Source organism: Bactrocera oleae, chromosome 3 (genome assembly GCF_042242935.1).
Source record: "Bactrocera oleae isolate idBacOlea1 chromosome 3, idBacOlea1, whole genome shotgun sequence".
In the NCBI taxonomy this organism is placed as follows: Eukaryota; Metazoa; Arthropoda; class Insecta; order Diptera; family Tephritidae; genus Bactrocera; species Bactrocera oleae.
The window spans coordinates 30,716,358-30,739,192 of NC_091537.1; the positions used below are offsets into that span (position 1 = coordinate 30,716,358).

The 22,835-nt window shown below is 34.3% G+C and overlaps 2 protein-coding genes across 4 annotated transcripts in view; one reads left to right on the forward strand and one right to left on the reverse strand.

Annotated features, from left to right (window-relative positions):
- Positions 1-22,835, reverse strand: part of LOC106621788 (dynein regulatory complex protein 1 homolog) — a 127,982-nt gene that overhangs the window by 2,511 nt on the left and 102,636 nt on the right. Inside the window, exon 1 of one of the 2 annotated variants that reach the window (XM_014240770.3) lies at positions 75-164. The exons of the other annotated variant lie outside the window; for it this stretch is intronic. The gene's annotated coding sequence lies outside the window, so the exon portion shown is untranslated. Of the gene's footprint in view, positions 1-74; positions 165-22,835 lie in introns of those variants that run through there. 2 annotated transcript variants of the gene reach the window in all.
- On the forward strand, positions 18,118-20,865 carry Tbc1d15-17 (TBC1 domain family member 15/17). 2 transcript variants are annotated; one of them, XM_014240773.3, is made up of 4 exons: positions 18,118-18,395; positions 18,587-19,397; positions 19,462-19,922; positions 19,983-20,865. In XM_014240773.3, the coding sequence occupies exons 1-4, from the start codon at positions 18,300-18,302 to the stop codon at positions 20,628-20,630; spliced, it is 2,016 nt and encodes a 671-aa protein (XP_014096248.1). In that variant the 5' UTR covers positions 18,118-18,299; the 3' UTR covers positions 20,631-20,865. The 2 variants fall into 2 exon arrangements, with proteins under 2 accessions (XP_014096248.1, XP_014096249.1); XM_014240774.3 differs by having other exon boundaries at positions 18,120-18,389.

Sequence of the window (22,835 nt, forward strand, 5' to 3'; positions counted from 1 at the left end):
CAAATAAATATATTTTTAAAATAATTTCGTTTGATTAAAAGTGTTTTTTTCGAAATATATCGGAAATATTTTACAGTTTGTTTGTTTGATTTGTTTATTTTTGTTAGCAAACAATTTCAACTGTTCCTATAGCAGTTATTTGAGTTTGATTGTTGATTGGTTACAAAAACACTGGTTACCAAGTTCATTTGGGTGGCTTTTGTTTGTTAAAGTAATACATTATGAAGCAAAAACACATTTTTTTTATATCCGAGCTCATTCTAACGAATACAAGTTATGGAATAATGTAATCCAGCTATCCAGATTTAGGCTTAAATTAATCATTTAATCAGGTACCCCTAATATAAGGGATAGTAAAAAATAATGGAAAATCCCAAAAAATACCTGATTTACTTTCTTTTTGAACTAACAAGTTTCCGGTAAAGCCTTCTTAATCCTCCGCAGACATTTCGTAACAATACATTGAAACCTAAAATCTAAATATGAAACAAAGTCTTCCCCTCTTTTTGCGTAACGACCAATGTCACACTATAGTTCGTGTTTCATATTGACACTAATTTCTAAAAAAAAATTAGTTAATTTCTTTAAATTTAGAATTTCAAAAATATTTACGACGTGTGTTCAAAAAAAATGTCAATTTTGATTTTTCGCGGACTTCGCACATTCGATTATCTATATCAATTGGATCCTAACTAAGCGGCTGTACCACGACTATAAGTTCCAAATCAACTAGATTTTCGTTTTTTATTTCATAAATTGAAAAAAACTTCCTTAAAACTTTAGTAAGTAAGTGAATAAATGGATCAAGACCATAGTATCATATACCTAGAGTGTAACACTTTTGTTTAGACCTTCCTCTTGCTCAATAAATGGTTATGATGTTATACAGTATTACTCATTTCTTCATAATTAAAAAAGGGACACAAAACATATTAGATGAAGCAAGTAGTCACAAAATGGCGTCCATATGATTATAAAATGCATTCACTGGAATTGACACACCTCCTCACCACTACTTAAACACACACACGTGTATACGTATATTAAAGTGAAGAACGTGCGTTTACATGCATGCGTATGGTGGGTCTAATTAAATGGGTGTATCTGCATGTTGTGCACAAAAAATAAGAGAATGCAAGAAGCAATTTTATATCTCCTTTCTGTCGAATTTTTTTTACAGCGCTGCTCACTAGACGGCGATATTAATATCTGCCGTGTGGAGTTGCCGCAACATGTGCCACCTGACAACTTTCGGTGTCGTCTCTGTCATAACCCGAGATGCTTGAAGAGCTGCAATCATTCAGTGCCCTAACAAATGGCTGTAAATATATGCATACAAACTGGACATTGCATGATAATGCGCCATATTCTAAAAGTAATGTAGATGGATTATTGGAATGGTGACTGTCATGGCCAACTCGACCGGAGGTGTGTGGATAGCTTTGCTTGGTTATTGGTTCAAACAGTCATAAAATAAAAAAATTTTAATAGCAGCCCTCAGGCGAACGTGTTTGTGCCGCATCCACCTGTTGAGAAACTGCCTTTAAGTTATGATTGGCAGCCATTGAAAGCAAGTTAGTAGTAATTATAGTCCAAATGACAACGAAAGTTTAGGAGGTCCAAAATAATTATTCCAGTCGCCCGGAGAATATGTAACCCATTAACAACTGTATTCTGTAGTCTATAGACTAAGATGAGTTGGTTTTTTGTCAAGACCAAACAACAATGATTCAAATTTGTGAATATTATTAGATGATTGTGCTACAAAGAAGAATGAAATATGTAAACATTTCTAGACGTATTCTTCCCAAAGAAGATCAGGGATTTCGAGGGAAGGATAGAACAATATACTAATATTCTGGGTCGCCGTGGTGGCATTCCCATTAAGTTCGCAAGACTTGGGTTTAATCCCATCTTCCACTAACTTAACGAAACTCAATCTAAAGAAGTTTTATTGAATTACGGTCATCATTATATAATATAAATACGGTAATAAAAACGATCGACGGCAGCGAAATTTTGCTGCAACACCACGACGTCACCATTGTAGCAGATCAAGCAACACGATAGGGAAAGCTGGAGATATTTAGTTATACTTTCATATTTGTTTCATTGTTCGATATAATTTTCAGATGGCTTACAAAACGGGAGCTAGTGGATTTAGATCTAAACCTAATTCTGTTTTTGCGGTTTTTTTTTACCAGGTTTGATTTAACACGGTTGGAAATTAAGTAAAATTTTAGTTTTTCACACGATTTTATTCCATTTTGCACGATTCAACATTTTTTGGGCTTAAATTTTATTTGCCAAATTTAATTTTTTGCGAATATGTTCATATCACATACTGGTCAGAGCAATTGTAAATAGCACAAATTTAGGGGAATTCCCTCATTAATGACATAAGAAATGCTAGGTAAAGACATTTGTATCCTTTTTTATAAACTATGCTTGTGTAAATACACATTTAGGGTATTCACAAGGTGTCATATCGTCGTATTGTCTTATTTTTTTATGACTGTCATATCAACACTGTTGTTGTTTCCCATATAAAATTGAAATACGACAAATACAACACGGCGAGGTATGTTTTTTGTGTGTGCTATTCTATCAGCTGCATCTGTTTACTTTTTTATTGTTGACGTTTAAGTGTCTAAAATTAATAAATTAAATGAATTTCATCAATTTCTTTAATAATATGGCAGGTAAATTAGGTTGAAGAAAAGTAAAATATAAAAATATTTTGTTGTTTCCATTTCAACATAAAGGAAGTTTCGGTTAAAGAAGCTTTAATTTTATGTTTGTCAGTTTCTAATAAAATTTTTTTATTCTTAATTTTTCACTACCAGCTGGTGAAGTGTAGAAATATTACATAACTAGCTTTTACCCGCGGCTTCGCTCGCGTCGAATCCATCAAATAAATAACTGATATCATTATAGTAGATATGGATCCATATAAAGAATATATTTTATTGCATGGCTTGGATTACTAAAGGCAATGAATTTTCAAATTTTAAAATATACAGCTTCCTGCTGCTTAGCTTGTCTTTTCGAACGTACTCGTGCCTGATGAGAAGTTTCAGCTGCTCTCAAAACACGTTGTCGATCTGCTTGCTGTTGCCTTCTCAGCTCTGCTTGAACTTCACATTCTTTATTTCGTGTAACTTTAGCCTTACGCACCGGCGTAGAATTTCTTGACAGCGCCGATTTCCGCTTTCGAGGCATTTTTATATTTAATAAGAGTAACTAATAATATTTGTGTTATTTCTCTGATTTACGTTTTTTATATATTTATGTTTTCTTTCATTTTTAATTTTTTCGACAAACAATCATTTCTGCCAAACTTTTTTTTTTTCAATTTCAAAATTTTCAAATTTATTTTCCAAACATATATAATCTTCCAAAATAATTTTTTTTAATAATCCGTAAAAAATTTATAAATTTTGTAATAAAAAGTATCCTATGTTCATTCTGACACCTCTAAGAGTATATGTACAAAATTTCATGATGATCTGTTAAGTAGTTTTTGCGTGAAAGCTTAACAAACAAACGGACTTTCGCATTTATAATATTAGTATAGATATGGTATAAACAATTAAGGGGTGCTCACAAGAGTCGTATTTTTTATGCTATTGAAATACGACATAAGACGAACCTTGTGAATTGCTTAATTATATATGTATATGATTTAATAAAATAACCGTTAAAACTTGTTCTTAAAAAATCCTTATGTTTCAACATTTTTAATAGGTTTTAATGATAAGCAACAAATCACGGTTCGTTTTTTTAGTCATTGATTTTTTCCATATTATTCATTATATATTTGTATTCACAGAAAATGGCGATATATAGTAGGTGAGAGAGCAACATAAATTTATTCAATTAATTCTTTTTTTAATTTCTAAGCCTTGAACGGCCGGGACGCTTAACTTGGAATCCGGGACGAATAGTCAGCTAAGTTTAATAAATATTGTTGTTGAAACAGTTTTTGAGTACCTCGGTTATCAAAACCCAATCATATCAACTTGGCAAACAAAAATTAATACAAAGTAAAAACTAAAACATTGTTTAACGTACAAAAAACAAAGTGTAATTATATGTATCTCTAATACTAATCTCATGTCTTAATGAACGAATCGTAGTAATTTTACAAGTATACTAGTTAAATTTTAGGCTTATAAAACAAAAATGCTTTCTTTTTATACCCTTGCAACATGTTACTACAGAATATAATAGTTTTGTTCACCTAACGGTTGTTTATGTCAACTAAAAATAATCAAGATAGATATGGAGATATGTACATATATATACATGGTCAGGATGACAACACGAGTTGAATTCCGAGTGATTGTCTGTCTGTCCGTCAGTCCATCTGTCGGTCTGTCTGTGCAAGCTGTAACTTGAGTAAAAATTTAAATATCGTAATGAAACTTGGTTGGCGGGTTTCATGGCAAAGAAAAAAGAGGACGAGTACATAGGTGGGCGTAATCGGATCACTTCCACGCCCACAAAACGCCATTAAACAAAAACCTATAAAGTAGCATATCAAAGCACTAAAGTAAGACAAAAAACTGTAATTTGGCCCAGGGGATCGCAGTGGCAAGGAGCATCTGTAGGCAAAAGGGGACTCTTTTAGAGGTTTAATGTTCGTATTTTCTTAAGCAATATTAGGCGATGAGCGTAGCACCGCCCACATTTAGGTGAAAACACAAACCTCAGGATATACTCGGCCGATATCGACTAAATTTGGTATATAATTTTACCTTGACATTGTTATATTTCAGTACGATAAAAATGAGCGAATTTGGACTGCAACCACGTCTATTTCCTATATAACACAATTTTGAACTCCATGTGTTTCTTTCACTTTTCAGTATGCAAAATAAGCAACAATGAATGTATCGGGAGCTGGTGCGCTTAAAGTAGGCCTACTTATGTTCAAAAATTGTCAAAATCGGACTACAACTGATCAGACCCCCAGATGCCGAATATGTGGACCCCAGTTCCTACAGCGAACGTTTTGTTGAAAATATCGGTCAATCTGTGTATGTCAAAAATGTCTAATGAAAACTTCTCTTGGCCCCATATAACTAATACACAGATTTTCGAACTTCCGGTTCACTCTATACCGCATATATCAGCCAATATGTGAGTTATTTTGCTGAAAACGAGTGAGTGTGTTTTACTAACAACAATTCATCTTTGTGCCTACCCCGCATTTAAATATCATTCTCCATATATATTGGTGATTATAAGTGTACCATGGAGCATATTATTATATATATAATATATACTTTTCAAACTTCCGGTTAGTCTTATACCATATATACGAATTACCCACACATCTATATACATATTTGGGGTATTCAGACCAGATTTGTTAATTCGTTAGTTTTTTACGTGCATTTTGTTTTTGTAAAATTAAAGGACTATTATTTTACCGTTTAACGAAGTACTAGTCTGGTAAACTTGAACATTTTTTCGTTACTTGGTAACATGAAATCAAAAATTATGATTTTCGTTTCGCTATCAAGCCTTATGACAAATATGTCGTTCAGTGTGTGAGTTATACTTGTAGGTGTATTTATAAAATTACTTAAGAATGTATATACCTGAGCAATGTCCAAATTAATGCAATCAGCCCGTCCCTTTCTCTGCTCCCAATATAGCATATATGGGGTTTCCCAATAAGTGTGATATGTATTTAAAAAAAAAACACAAATTGTTGAGGAAATTCAAATGTTTTTTTTATTTACTGTAAAGTACGATCGATACAATTAAGTTCTGAATATAACATCATTCACATGGCCTCCACGACTTCTTTTGCAGGAACGAATTCGATGAACCCAATTTTCGAGTACTTTTTCCACTAAATTAAGTCATATGTCATAAATAGCACATTCCATATTGACTGAAAAAGCTTGAAGAGAGTCTGGTTTATTACTAAGGACCAGTAACTGCAAATAACCCCACATAATGTAGTCTAATGATGTTAAATCACAACTTCTTGGAGGTCATTCAATATCACAATTTCTTAAAATTATCGAATCTCCGGAATTATTCGGTTGTTGCACATGCTGTGTGCCACGTAGCCCCGTCTTGTTAGAACCAGATATTGTCAAGATCAACTTTTTCCAATTGCGCCCGTAAAAAGTTTGTTATTATTGATCTATAGCACTCTCCATTGACAGTAACGGTGTCGCCAGCTTAATGTCGAAAGAAGTATGGACCGATGATTCCACAAGACCAAAAACAACACAGAACTGCCAATTTAGTTGAATGTGATGGTTGTTCATGAATAATTTGTGAATTTTCTTCGCACCAGAATCGACAGTTTTGTTTATTTACAGCACCACTCAGATGAAAGTGAGCCTCATCGGAGAAGATGATTTAAAAAAAAATCGTTATCGTTTGCAAGTTGTTCCAAGGCAAAACTAGCAAATACACGACGTTTACGATGGTCCAATAGCATCAGTTCATGAGTGAGAACAATTTTATTGGATGCAAGCCAAAATCCGCCAGGTTGCGGTTTGAGACAGTCTCAGTACTTGAGAACGTCTGGAAATCGACAAATTGCTGCCTTCTGCAAAACTTACCTTAACGGCAACAATATTTTCATTACTTCAAGCGGTTCTTTGCCTTATGGGCACTTGAACATTATGCAAAGAAAATGTACGCTCGAAATTTTCAACAATTCGACGAATATCGAGCACAGGTGGACGCTCATTACGACCATAAAAAGGCAAAAGCGCACGAAAAGTTGTTATTGGAGAACGATTATTTTGATAATGCAATTGAATAATTTGTAAATGTTTTCCTTGCGTATATCTTTCCATGATGAAATTGGAAACATTACTGAATGCAATGTAAAACAAGAAAAAACGTTAACTACGGTTGCACCGAAGCTATAATACCCTTCACAAAAGCCCCTTGCATGAACTTGATTCCGAACGTTCAATTTTTATGGCAGCTATATGCTATAGTCACGCGATCTGAATAATTTCTTCGGAGATTGTTGTCTTAAATAATAATCCATGCCAAATTTCGTGAAGATTCCTCGTCAAATGAAAGAGTTTTCCATACAAGCACTTGATTCCGATTGTTCAGTTTGTATGGCAGCTATATGCTATAATGATCCGATCTATACAATTTCTGCGAAATTTGGATTAATGCCTTAAATAATAATACATGCCAAATTTCGTGAAGATACCTCGTCAAATGAAAGAGTTTCCCATACAAACACTTGATTCCGATTGTTCAGTTTGTATGACAGCTATATGCTATAGTGGTCCGATATCGGTCGTTCCGACAAATGAGCAGCTTTGTGAGAAAAGGACAGGTGCAAAATTTCAGATCGATAGCTTAAAAACTGAGAGACTAGTTTATATATATACAGACAAACGGACAGACAGACGGACATGGCTAAATCAACTCAGCTCATCATGCTGATCATTTATATATATATTTTATAGGGTCTCCGACGTTTCCTTCTGGGTGTTACAAACTTCGTGCCAAACTTAATATACCCTGTTCAGGGTATAAAAAATTACAGATCATGACAAATTGGAAAACCCGATATAATGATTTCCGACTTTCTATCTAACTTTAAACCGAACGGGTCGAAATGTGTGGTATTCCTATAAATCCTATAAATGATCAGAATGACGAGCTGAGTCAATTTAGCCATGTCCGTCCGTCTGTCTGTATATCCGCGAACTAGTCCCTCGGTTTTGAGAGATATCGGTCTGAAATTTTGCACCCGTCTTGCTCTCAAGAAGCTGCTCATTTGTCGGAACGAGCGATATCGGACCACTATAGGATATAGCTGCCATACAAACTGAACGATCAGAATCAAATGCTTGTATGAAAAGTATCAGGACGAAATTGGGGTTGGATTATTTCCTAAGACAATAATGAAATATCCAAAGCAATTGTTCACATCGAATTAGTATAGCATATAGCTGCCATATAACTAAACGATCGGAATCAAGTGCTTGTATGGAAACTCTTTTATTTGACGAGATATCGTCAAGAAGTATTGAATGGATTTTTCTTAAGGCAATAATGCAATCTCCGAAGAAATATAATAGTTCAGATCAGATCACTATAGCATAAGCTGCCATATAAACTGACCGATCAAAGTTCTTGTAAGGAATCTTTTGTATTTGTGAAGGGTATTATAACGGGTGATGCAAGCAGAGGTACTTTTTTCAATAGCCTTTTTTTGACAGATCACATGTGAGTCGTGTCAAGCTGTCATATTATTATACTCTCGCAACATTATACTATAGAGTATAATAGTTGTGTTCACCTAACGGTTGTTTGTATAACCCAAAACTAATCGAGTTAGATATAGGGTTATGTATATATATGTCCGGCCGTCTGTGCAAGTTGTAACTTGAGTAAAAATTGAAATATCGTTATGAAACTTGGTACACATGTTTCTTGGTACCGTAAGACGGTTGTTATTGCAGATTGGCGTAATCGGACCACTGCCACGCCCACAAATCGCCATTATTCAAAAACAAATAAATTGCCATAACTAAGCTCCACAATAAGATACAAGACTGTTATTTGGTATACAGGATCACATTGGGGAGGGGCATCTGCAGTTTCAAATTTTTTAAAAAGTGGGCGTGGTCCCGTCCCCTAATAGATTTAATGTGCATCTCTTCTAAATCGCTAAATATATAATAACAAAAACATTTGCTCTCATATTTCTATATTATAGTGCGAAAATGGGCGAAATCGCATTACAACAACGCCTATTTCTCATATAACACCACTTTAAATTTTATCTCATTCTTTCACTTTCCACTATGAAAATCAAGCAGCAATGATTGTATCGGCGTAAAACTTTAAATAAATAATGCGTTTAAAGTATGCCACCTTGTGACCAAAAGTTTTCTAAATCGAACCAAAGCTGTTCAAGCCCCTAGCTACTGAATATGCGGACCATAGTTGACTTTTAACCTGAAATATCGATCAATGAATCGAATCAATACTTCCTTACCCATTTTTTATTTGATATTGAAAATTCACATTCTGTATATAATTTGTTTCGCGCGCATAAGTAGAGAGACAACATAATCGGCCTATTGAGCGTACTATTTGCAACACCATCACCCATCTAGAGACCCAGCATTCATTATTGGATAATAATCGACCGAATAGACCACGTCTAGCACGCAGTGAAGAAAATGCAGCGGTCATAGCTGAGAGTGTACGCAAACCCAGTGGAGAGTTGATTCGCCGCCGTTCGCAGCAACCCGGACTGGCGTATGGAACGACTTGGCGCAGTTTGCGTCCAGATCTTAAATTCAAAGAGTGCAACATACAGCTTGTGCAAGGACTGAAGCCAGTTGACCTTTCCAAGCGACATCGGTTCGATTTTTTTCTGTGGGGATATGTAAAGTCTAAAGTCTATGCGGACAATCCCGCTTCGATTCAGGCCTTGTAGTAAAGCATCACGAGTGTCATTCGCCAGTTGCCAGAGATAATATTCAAGAAATAAATGCCAAAGAATGTTTATTCGAATGATAATAAATATTCCCCATTAAATTTGAATTTTCTGTGGTTTTTTCTTTAAAAAAAGTAGGGAACCTCGAAATGGATCACCCTTCAGCTTTTTTTGTTTTACTTCATACAAGGTGTATTCCAAAGTAAATAGGACTTTTAAAAAAAAAAAAAGACAGAACATCGGCAAATGCATTTTTCCTAAAAGGGAATAGTGGTGGGGTGAATACGGGGAGTGGTTGATTGTTAAAATGTGATTTTTGGTCGAATAATTGGCCACAAGTGTCGATCGATGAGACGGCGCATTATTGTGGAACAAACGCCAACTTCCATCTTCGCGTTATTCGGGCCGAACACGTCGAATACGGCGCACCAAACGCTTCAAAATTCCAAGGTAGAATACCGCATTAACGTTTTGGCCGGGTGGAACAAATTCTTTGTGGACAATACCCTTGGAATCATAAAAACAAATCAGCATTGTCTTCACTTTTGACTTCTCCAGGCGCGATTTTTTGGGTTTCGGCTCATTTCTCATTTATGTCCTCACGACCACTTTGAAAACGTTGAAACCACTCCTGCACTCTGCTACGGGATAGGCAATCATCGCTATAAACTTGTTTCATCAATTGAAACGTTTCGGTAAAAGTTTTACCAATTTTAAAACAAAATTTAATGTTGGCTCTTTGTTCGAAGCTCATTTTCGCACCGATGACAAAAACATACTAACACTTAAAACGCAATAACTTCACTTGCGATAGCTGAAATGTCATGAAATTTTTACTGGAAGTCGATAAAGGATAGCAGATTCTAACGCACTAGTCGGCATATAGATGGCGCCAATAGAGTTTACTTTGTTACTTTTTTACTGTTTATTTTGGAACGCACCTTGTATTTTACTGGAGCCCTCCGAATTAAATTCTTCTTTTATAACTCAGTAGCTAAATATTTTTCCTGTAAAAAAGATTACGCGCGTTAATTTTACCTTAGATTTACCGGTACTCAAATATATTAAGGGTGGCTCGTATAACAGAGAGAGAAGAAGCGGTCGTGTCTCCGCACCTGAACGATTTAATGAGACGCATACGTATGTTGGGGTTTAATAACATCAGTCAACAGATGAACTGTTCGGTGTCGAATATGCTTAAATATTCAACAAATAATTTTCTTTGGTGTCATTTTTTATGAAACAGTTAATTTCTATTTTTAAAAATCAATTGTACATTATAGTATGACGTTAGAAGTATATTTTCATGGAAAAATATTAATAAATACGACAATGGCAGCAATTTGCGAAAAAATCGGTTCATTTGTTATTGTGTAATAAAAAAAATATTAACAAACTAAAAAAAAACACTCCAGCGTTACCTCGTAAATTGTGTAAGAAACAGTGTTCAAAATTTCAAAACGATGCAGTAGCTTTGAATTTATTAGGGGCACCGACTTTGAAAATATGAGTTGTGGGAAAAATGTTTTAAACTTTCGAACACTAAAAAATTTGGGATTAAACGTTCATAAACGTTCTATCGGTTTACTTCATTCACACTGATTCATCAAAGCCAGTTCCATAAAGAATCTTGCAATCATCCATGGTGTTTAAGGCAACTTTTTGCTATCTACGATGAATCTTATCTTCTATTTTTGGTTTTTCAGCTTCACCTGCAATTTAAACAATTCCACCCAAGTGCTTTGGTAAGATTCTCTAAATAAGTTGGTTCAAAGTTTCATTGTTTTTCGGCGTAAAGCCTCTGACACATTGCTCTAGAAGGGCATCTTTGCTCATATCTCCATTCATGGGTTAGATGGTATCCAAAACAACTTTGAACGAATCCAATGTATTAGCAGCTGCAGCTTTCGGCCATTCGCACCAGGAGTCTGATATTTTTCGTGCTGTGGGTTCTCGTCTCGAAAAAACATCACCATAAGGTTTGGAATTCACTAATCCCTAGTAAGTTTTGGTGCCACCGCCACCGGTATAATTGCGATAACGCACACCATTCGCTACCGAACATTCAAACATGATTTTTATCGCTCCGATCTCCATATTTCCATCTGCACCATTATGATTTGCCTGACGACACTTTCCCGAATCTATGTGATCTTCATGCCACTAGAAATTGAGCCAGCTGCTTGGTAATTAACCATAGCGTGCTCGAGTCAGTTAGAAAAATTCACAAGGTATAAAATAGCTATAACTCGGTCAATTAGGCTAGGATCGACTTAAAATTTAGACACAACATTTGAATGTAAAAAAAAATTAAAAAAAGCATTAGAAACCCTACTCCTCCTTAATTATCGTTTCCTATTCTTACTATGTTTTCTGGATCTTTGATGACAGACCCTATTGTAATTACCGTAAACCTAATTTGTTGGGCCTTAAAATGGTATCATTCACACAAACTCGTTGTGTTCGAGCGTAATGTGTAATAAGAAACAGTCATGTCAGAGAAGAAAACTTTGTAGGACTAATGCAACGGTTGTTGCATAAATATGAATTTGACAAATGTAGAAATAATCATCAGGCACACATTAATTTTTGGCATGAGACTCGAACATAATTCAAGTCTCCTTTCGAAGCATGCAGCTCCTCAAGCAGCGTCTTAATGAACGAGAATTCAGAGAAAAGTTGGAGTTCATTTTTACCCAATACACGATAAAATTTTTAGTTTTAATCCACAAATCTAAGAGAGATCTGATGTTCCTCGAACGGAGGAAACGAGTTGTTGTTGTAGTGGTTATCTAATCACTATCTTTGGTGGTAAGGTTCGGATTGGTTGTCATAGAAGTACCCCAATTCGAGCTCATCGTATGGAGTAGCAAAACAACTGGGATGAAGCGAACAGTAGCAGCAGCGATCACCCAATTCCCACAACAGCCGGTTCTGCGATACCGGAATTGACCCGGATTTTATCCGGCCAAGGGCTGTTATTTCGACGATCTAACCCTGTTTGGATCGGTAAGTTTTAGATTTAGCAGCGATCACCTTGAGATTTAACGTTCGCCAATGATTACGCCCGTTGGAATGGTTAGTGCGTTGGAGGTGTTCTCAGTAAATTCTATGAAGCCGACCCAGTTAGCTTTGTTAGGTTAATGAAGATGAGGTTGTCCACAGAAATAAGAAATCGAACGATTGTAGAAGTGGCGTTTGTCTCGGGTGTCCGGTGCTGATATATCCGCTTGGGCGGTTGTCGCACTGTGGTGTAGTTTGGCGACGCCACTAGATGGGATTGCGGGTGCAACAGCACGAGGCAACGTACGACAGGCCGGAACACGTCAGAAAATGACACCAGCCAGTACAAGAATTGCACTTGACTGATCTGACGTTTCGGCGTATTATGGTCTGACACACGGAACAGACTGTGCGAGGAACCAGGAGTTGCTAACTGGTTCTCGTACGAGGATTGGAACGGGATGAAGGTTAGGGAGGATTGGTCAGTCTGGAAGTGATGCTGCCTGTACGTAACTGTAACCTACCGATCCAAACAGGGTTATATCGCCGAAATGACAGCCCTTGGTCGGATAAAATCCGGGTCAATTCCGGTAACCTAGAACCGGCTGGTAGAAGTTGCTCCATTGATGACAAACTTAAGATCATTGAAATAACAGCTCTTGGCCGGAAAATACCCGGGTCAATTTCGGTCACGTAAAACCGGCTATCGTGGGAGTTGTAGTATTATGGTTAAAACCAGTCTACTCTACTTATGATAAGAATAAATTTCTTTCGAGATCCACCTAGCAAGTCTACTATATCATTTTGAACTGAATCAAACCGATTTTAAACTTTTCAGATTATTATATTTTTACTTGTGATTAAACGTTTATTTATGAGTTTACAAAGTTACAATGGGAGGACAATAATCACCTTTGCCTTCTAAGAGTTCTCTTTCCCGCTGCTTTCGTAATTCTTCACGATGTTTTAGTGTTACTGTTCTAAATTCCATGTATTCTGGTGAAATTTCCTCACCATCATCGTCTTGATCTTCATTTAAATAGCGTTGCTCTTCACCATCATCCTCTGACGATGTTTCATAAACTGGGACGGTAGTCAACAGTTGATTGCGCAATTCTTTATTTTCCTCCTCCAATTTCATTGCTCGTTGCTTCCAGTATTCGATTTTCAGTTCACATTGGCGGATCACAAGCGATTCATATATACCACGCCATAAAGAAGCAGCCTTGGTAACGGGATCAATGAATGACCTGGCGTATGAAAGTGTTGGTTTAGAACCTTCTACGTTCGAATTTTTTTCTACAAAACTCTGAATTTTTGCATTTCTAGCCCGTCTTCTACTGCGTTGACGCCTTTTAACCGACTTACTTTTCATTTGGTACATAAACAAAAAAATGCCAAAACAAAAGTTTATTGACAATTGGGCACAATCCAAATCAGCTGGCCAATGCAGAGTATAATATCATGGTATTAGGGAGTAGCGAAAGTCCCATTCACAGTAGTTTCGCCACCTCTGAGGCGTACGTTCACAATAAAACCAACATGGTGGCCATGGTGTGTTAGGGTGGCGAGGGGTTAAAACGGGTTGCGCTTATCAGAAAACGCCTAAATAATTATTTATAACTATTTGAAATTTTGGTTATTAATTGATGTTTAATGATAACAATATATGATATTATACCATGTTGATATAGGTAAATATGCGGCATATTTTTAAGCATTTTAAATAACTTATTAATGGACAAACTGAAAATTCAATTTAACTATGAGTGGACGGGAAGAAATAACTATTGTAACAGAATTTGATATTATAAAAAATAAGAATTTATATAATCAAAAAAGCAAAACTTATCATTTTCATACAAGTGATAATAATTCATTTAAACAATAAAGCAAAATTAATCATTTTACTTATATTAAGAAATAGTTACTGTGGCGATGTTTTCTCTAATTTAAGTATAGATTTATTTAATCACAAATTTTATTTACGTTTTATATATCAGCAATTAACGGTGGATATAAGTACAATAGTTTATTACAACTTTTGACATACAAATTTACCATATTATTATATAGTTCTTAGTTTAGTTTTTAAATATATAGACTTCTAAAATAAATTATTTTTTGAAGTTGCAATATCTTTATAGTTTAAAATACGGTAGGCATTGCAGGTAGCTGTCTCTGTATTTCAGCATGTAGCGATTATAATATGTACAATATTTTACCTATAACTCTTTACATAAATAAATTACCATATTGTTATATAGTTCTAAGTTTAGTTTTTAAATATATAGACTCCTAAAATAAATTATTTGTTGAAGTTGCAATATCTTTATAGTATAAAACATGGTATAAGGGTATAAAATACGTTAGATATATTTCTTGTTTAAAAAATAATTTAAAATCAGTAGCAATACTGGCATTTGAATTTATTAACAACTTTTAGTCAAACGGACGGACAAGTTATTTTATAGGGGAAAATTGCCTCTTTTTAAATGTAATATAATTATTTTATGGTTTTTTTTTCATAGAAACAAACAAGTTATTTCGCATCAACAGGTTAGTATTATTTTCTATAATTCAAATTAAAAGAAAATACGAATGGGAACTTTTTTACAGAAGCAATATGCCACGCAAGTGCATCAGAAGCTGCAAAGGCTCGTTACGTCTTTACAAATTTCCGGGAGTGTATTTATATAATTATTGCAAAATTAACTTTTTGAATGTTTTTGTTTTTTTATTATTAATAATTTTGTTATTTTGTTTTAAGGTATATGGGTGAAAATAGGCCTCCTGGGGAACCGAACACCCAAAAAAATCGGTAACGCGCTATTTGCATACCTCATGGTGGTGTGGAAAATGCATTATAGATATAAGGATATGTACTAAAATCCAACGAAATAAAAGATATAATTTGGCACAGAAAAAATCATGTTTTTATTTAAACAAAGTATTTATATTAATATTTTTAAATTGTTTCAATGAATGCAAATAGAGGCGTTGCAAATGAAGAAATTGCCCATGATTCTAACTTTTGTTGGTGTTGAGCACTATAATACTGGCCACATATTAGCTTTGGAAACAATTAGATGCACACTAAAACATTTACTCTGATAAAAGCAATTTGATCGTAGGAGTATGATAATTTACATATAAACAATTTTGTATCATTTGAAACGTAATGTTTGTTTCACTTTCCAAATCATTATCATACATAAATCAGTTTCTAAATTTAAATCACTCAATCGAATTTAAGTACGCAATCTAAAGAATCAGGACGTCTATTAATAAAATTATATCCTTCCAAAACGATATTAATATCATGCACATTGTGGGCGGGTTAAAATAGCTTTTTTATTTACTACAGGTTTTCTCTGAAAAACAAATAATTTTTGTTATTATTTATTATTCTATTCACTAATACACACCTGCGTATTTTAAATTCTTGTGTGAGCAGTTTTATCAAGAGCAATTAGCATTAAATATTAACTATTTTACGAAGATTGTGTTGCAAATTTTTAAACATGGCCCTCAGTTTCGTTGAATAAGCATTTTCTGCATCCCGTTATTTGACATAGTTGCTTAATTGCACCTTACATTCTTCTGTGGTGAATATTTACTAAGTTACCACAGTTAAAAAAGGCTTAAATATATATCGTAATTTTTCTGAAATTTGCTAATAATAGCCGCTTTTTTAAGAACATATATTAAAATAAACTTATTTTATTTTGAAAACATATTAAAGTTTTACATATAATCAATATTTTTTGGACAACTTTTTCATAAATTAAAAGAAAATAGAAAAATGCAACCATTTTCCGGTTAAAAGTCGGCCATCTTGGCTATCAATAGAAACTCAACCGCTAGGCGGACTGGACGTTTCTCCATGGATCCCTCTAAGCTGTAGCACTGTTTACATCCATCAGCTGATTTTTTCTCTTCCCCCTTTACGATGTATAATATCACATCATTGTGAATCAACAAGAAAAGCACAGAACGCTTTATCTTCTCTAAAAGCATTTAATTAATTTTTTTTCATTTGTTTTGAAATACATTAAAAATTAATTTTTATATATGATGATATAAATGCATAACTTAATTTATACAGGTAGTAAAACCGAATACAATTAATACCAGAGTAGACCATATAGAAATTTTATATATTATCTGTAAAAAGAGTTGTACATAATTTATTTGAAAACTTATTTGCATAATTGTTTAATCGCTCAAATTCTCAGATATATTAAAACAATAATAAAACCGTAGTCGTCTATGGCAAACGTTAAAGTGAAAAAAACGAAATTAATAAACGACAATCGATATTTTATGTCACAGCAGAGAACGTAAATGGAGAGGAGAAATAAAAAGAACTGCAAATTGAATTTTGTATGATGCTCGATTGGACGGCTAAAAATTGAGATCAGGGAGTTCACCATTTCCTGTAGTATTTGCTGTTATTTAACAGAAATGAGAATTTATAACAACGCTCTCTGGAAAAATACGTATCTCCCAACATAAAGAGAAAAATGAAATGAAATAAATGAGAAAACAAAAAATACAAATGCCACTTCACATATGTATGAATGATTATTTTTTGTCATTTAAACGATTTTTATGATAAAAATTGATGAAATATGATTTTATTTGCACAAATGAGGCGATAGATTATGCAAAAAAATATATATTTTACTTTTTTAATAATTTTCTAATTTCACACATTGTAAAATAGAATCTTTGATATTATCACTTAGTGCATGTGCGCGCACTGCTCTATATGTAAGTATGTATGTACAAATATACGTATGACATTGCAAAATAAGTAATGCATACATTAATCTATATACATATAAGCGTACAAATGTATATACATACATATGTATGTCAGCCAATAGGAAAAAAACAAACATTGTTACACAAAAACAACAATTGTCTCAAATAGCATGAGCAGCGTCAGAAATCAATACGGCAGCCAAATTGAAAAATCCCTAAGTAAATTACACAAAAACAACATTTTCATTCCTGAACGTTTCCGCACGTGCAATAAGCTAAGTAGTTTCATTCATAACCATCCCCCGAGCATGCGTTTGCACTGCATTAAGAAATATATCAAAATACTTTATAAGTAATAATTTAAAAGTATTTTGATATATATCTCATAATAAAGTAAAAATTAATTAACATAAAATAATTTAAAAAATAATAAATAATATTGTAGTTCAATAAAAGGGAATATATTTCAAATAGAATATCAATATTCCCATTTTGGCATACATATTATATTCTCTTCAATATTCACCTTTGGGAATGTTAAGAGAGCTATACGAGCTAGATTCACCGTTGTTATAAAAGCGAGAAATGTTATTTGTTTCTACTGCGTGTGAGGTGAACTCCCCGATAAAGTTTTACAAATGTTCGCTGTCGAAGCTGCACCTTCTCATTCTTCTAAGTTCTCTGATATAACAATGTGACATCACTTGGTAGAATTTCTTATGAATTAAAAATAATTGCGTATTTCATGTTTTTTAACGTACTTCGTTGCCAATTCACAATTTAAATTCGTTTCAAATATATATATATTGGCCAAAATATCATCTCTGATTTTTGGCGCTGACACTACTTTCATTGCGCCTCAAAAATTAGCTTACAGTGCTATTGAAACTATTACGAACCAGCTGTTGTGTTTTAAATGAAATGAAAGAAAAGCCAAGTCAGTAAAGAAAAAGTGAAAATTAGAAGAAGACGTAAATTGTTTATAATATAGAAGATATTGAAGAGTATATTATTTATTTTGAAGAAAGAAAAATACAAGCTTTTCATTAAACAATAAGCATAATATAAAATGATAAATTCTGTCCAATATAATAATAAAGAGGGTGTACAACTAGGTTCCGTTGGATCTCCACCAACGGCGCAATTCCCGACTAGCACGGTAAATGTAATACTATTTTCCATTTCAATATTAAATTTTAATTGCTAATCTAATAAAGATATTTTTAATTACTACTATATATTAATAGGATATAAATAATGCTATAAAGCAAATTTCCAATGTTTATAAATAACAAGAAAGAAGCACATACTGTTTTTACACTGGTTACTGTTTGACTATCAACATTATTTTTGTAGGTATTGTGTACACATGATGGAGTTTTACTACGGAAAGGCAGCGTAGAGCACATAGCTGATCTGAACACAAGTGGCTCATTATCGGTCATTAGTTATGATATACCACGTCGTCTATACATTGAATGGCGACCAAATGACAGCATCCTTGTTGCCGACGATAGTCAGGATTGGGCAGTGGTGGATACAATTCCAAGACGCTCGCGCACGATTTCCGAATGTAAAGCATTCAATATAAAGGCCACTCCAGAAACGATAGCATCAACAAAGCCACGTTTAATTCGCACCCTACTTGATAATCTGAGTTCAATAATTGTGAAAGACCGTGGCCAAGTAATATGCTTTATACAGAAAAGCGACAATAACGTCTACAGTGAATTCTTTTTCCAACACGGCAATGCTGATCAATTTTTAAAATCCATGTGTGATCAACACATAATTGAACACACATCCTGTCGATTAGACGGAAGTGCAGAGTATGTTGTACTCAATACGGAAACACAGCAACTAAAACGCACATTTGCCGAATTAAACATCGAAGATCTAAAGAATACAGAATTAAAGAAAGATAAAGGATGGGTTAGAAATACGTGGACAGGACTACTTGTAACTTTACCTGACATAGCGTCAGGCGTTAAGGGTAGTAATCCGAGAAATTATGCCATGCGTAATAAACATATAGGTAACAGTGATGAAATTCATAGCTGTAACAGCAGTGAAAGCCAGTCACCGGTAGAAAGTGAGCTTGAAAACGTCAAAGAAGAGGATGAGAAGATAGTCAAAACATTGGCAGAGCGTCCAATGGTTGAGAGAAGTATGATTTTAGTTTTTCCAATTTAATTAAATAATAGTCACCCAATATTTACATCATTTTGCAGTTAATCCGTTAAATGAAGCACAGTGGTTAGAGTTCCAGTCTGCAGACGGTCGCATAACTGATGTTGCAGGCATAAAGAACCTTATTTTTCATGGTGGTATTCACTATAATTTACGCGCCGAAGTTTGGAAATATCTGCTCAACTATTACCAATGGAATGAAACTGAAGTTGAACGCATACAACGATACAAACAAAAGTCCAGAGAATATTATACAATGAAAGCACAATGGCTATCAATGACTGCTACACAAGAAGAACACTTCAACGGTTTCCGTGATCGCAAATGTCAAATCGAAAAGGACGTTAAACGTACCGATCGTACACTGGAATTCTTCGCTGGTGAAGATAATCCAAACTTGATGGTACTACAAGGCATACTTATGACCTATGTAATGTACAACTTTGACTTGGGGTACGTCCAGGGTATGTCCGATTTGCTAGCACCCATACTTTCCATTCAGGTAAGATATAAGTACATAGCTCCTATTTCGGTAATTATATATATCATTAAACATTTTCAGGGCAATGAAGTCGACGCATTTTGGTGTTTTGTCGGTTTTATGGATGTGGTGTTTGCAAATTTTGACATGGACCAGGCTGCAATGAAAACGCAATTTAACCAATTACGCCGTTTAGTAGAATTTTGCAACCCACGCTTTTTTAAATATATGGTCATGCATGAGGCAGACAATATGTTTTTCTGCTTTCGTTGGCTGCTTGTTTGGTATAAACGTGAATTTTCCAACGACGATGTGTTGAAGCTGTGGGAGTGCCTTTGGACTGGACTACCCTGTCCCAATTTTCACTTATTCATATCAGTAGCCATATTAGACCAACAAACCGATATAATTATCGAAAACAAATACCAGTTCAATGAGATTTTGAAGCACATCAACGAACTAACAAACCGCATCGATGTGAAATGTACTTTGGAAATCGCAGAGGCAATTTATCTGCAAATCAAAGCTGTAGAATACTTGCCAAACGATATTCGTCAGATTATTGGAATGCCTATTTCAGACACCGAGAATGGCGAAGAACACTCTGGCACTGGCACTGATTTTGCCGATGAATTATATGAATTGGTGCGTAAACCAGGAAACGAAAAGCGAATGGAAGAGCAATTCGAAGAAGCGTGTGAACGTTCCATGTTTCTGAACTACACATAGAAAACATTATTGTGGTTGCTAAAACCACTATTATTTATCAAGCTAAGTTGCTAAATATAATAACGATTTAGTGTTTTGTAAGCAAAACTACCGCAGCGATCAGTTGATAATGTGTGCCCCATTTTACATTGTGCTTATGAGTCATACTTTTTCAATTTATTTATCGTTAATTTGCCATAAGTTATCGATGTGCGATGTTATCAGAAAGTATAAACATGCATAACTCAACACGAAATTCCAATATTTTTATTTATGATATGTATGTATGAAGCATTGACTGCTCTATTGAAATGATAAACAATTTAATTACATTTACCATACTGTGACTTTTTGCTCCTCGCGGAGCCATAGGATGCAATATACATATGCATATATACTATGATCGGATATTTCTAAATTGTATTTTTTTTTGTATATGTACATGCATGTGTGCTCTATTTTTATTTAAAGGAATTCAGGTCAAATCCTTAATTGTAGCCAGAACTAAGTTATCTAATGACTAATGATTTTTCAACATAACCCCATGATCTCTTGGGATGAACCTATTCATATAGGTGAAGTTTACGGCATAGGTAAGTTTTGCGAAGAACATGTTGAACAGTAAAGTGCTTCCCACATGGATACTCTTTTACAATTGCATAACATGGTCTGCGGACACTTGTAATGGATTCGTTGTGAATATTTTTGTAACTATTACAGAAGTCTAAGACTTTATTTCCCAGCCGAGGACCCCGACAGTAGAGTAACAATAACCAGTCTCCGTCTCAGCTATATTAGTGCCAGAATGAAAAATTTCCTGAACAAATTACCATATTTCTTTAAAAATCCGATTTCGCAGAGAAAGAGTCAAACTAAATGTGGCTCATAGGTTGATCTGAGGGATTCCCGCAACTCGAACTAAAGCCGTAAATCCATGTCATGCAAGCGAAATATCTGGTGAATTTTCAAATCTCTATTTTGACAACTAGGTGATTTTTCTACTTAAAATTTACGTGAGCTAATTTCGCTAATATTTTACCCTATTCGGTTTCTAAAAAAATTGGGCTGTTCAGGGGCTGCGTAAAATAGCATTTGCTTATACCAATTAGGAGGTTCAAGATTGTCTCCAAACAATGAGATGTCTTATAAGGCAATAATACTTATTTCTCTTTAGGATTGAAATTTTTTAAATAAAAAATTTGGGATTACAATTAGACTTTACTTTAATGTTAATTCTAAAACATTTTTTATTTTTTAATAATATGTTTGAGATTAAATATTTTCTTTTTTTTTACAATCCGGTAGTTGGGATTAAAAATTAAAAATAAATTTGATATACCAATTTTTTTTTAAATAAATTTTTGATCAGGTTCTTTCAGGGTTACTTTTTTTTATTGTTTAATGCGGCATTAGGTGGGACTAAATTTTTTTTAAAGTGAAACTTTTATTACTGCGTTTCATAATTTTTCGTCTGCGTTTGCATGTCGTTTGTGTAACGCCAATTATCACTAACAACATGTCCGTGCACTGCTTTATACATATGTATGTGCGTATGACATTGCCGAACTAATAATGCGTACACAAACCTACGTACACATATGCGTACACATGTAAGTACGTCACCCGCAAAAATTACAAACATTGTTCTACAAAAACAACAATCGTCTCAAGTAGCATAGGTAGCATACACACATGTCAATATGGCAGCCAAATTGCTGTAGCCTAAATTTATAGTAAATCACACAACAACTACATTTTCATTCGTGAACGCAGGCGTACTCTTAACAAGCGAAGTTGACTCATTCATAAAAGTTAACGCCATACACATCTTCCCGAGCATGCGTTTGCCCACAAGCGTTTTCTCGCGACGATGGTAAAAGCTAAAAATCTGATGTTCCTTCTGGAAGTGAAACGTGTCAACCAGGCAAACAGAAAAAAAGTGACAAAAATGGCAACATAGCTCTTGTCGATTTAAAATATTTTACAATTTTGAAATATTTTTACATGGCTCGCAAAAATCTGCGTCGATATAAGTACATATATGATGCTCATACGTAAACATACATATTAACGATGATTTATTGGCAAAGCTGTTAGAGCGACAAGGGAAGCGGAGACAATCGGCAATCGTTCATTTGTTGTTTTCGACACAGCTTGGATTTTCTACCAACAACACAATGTTATGCAGATATACAAATAGTATGCGTTCTTTCATATTTGTTTAGA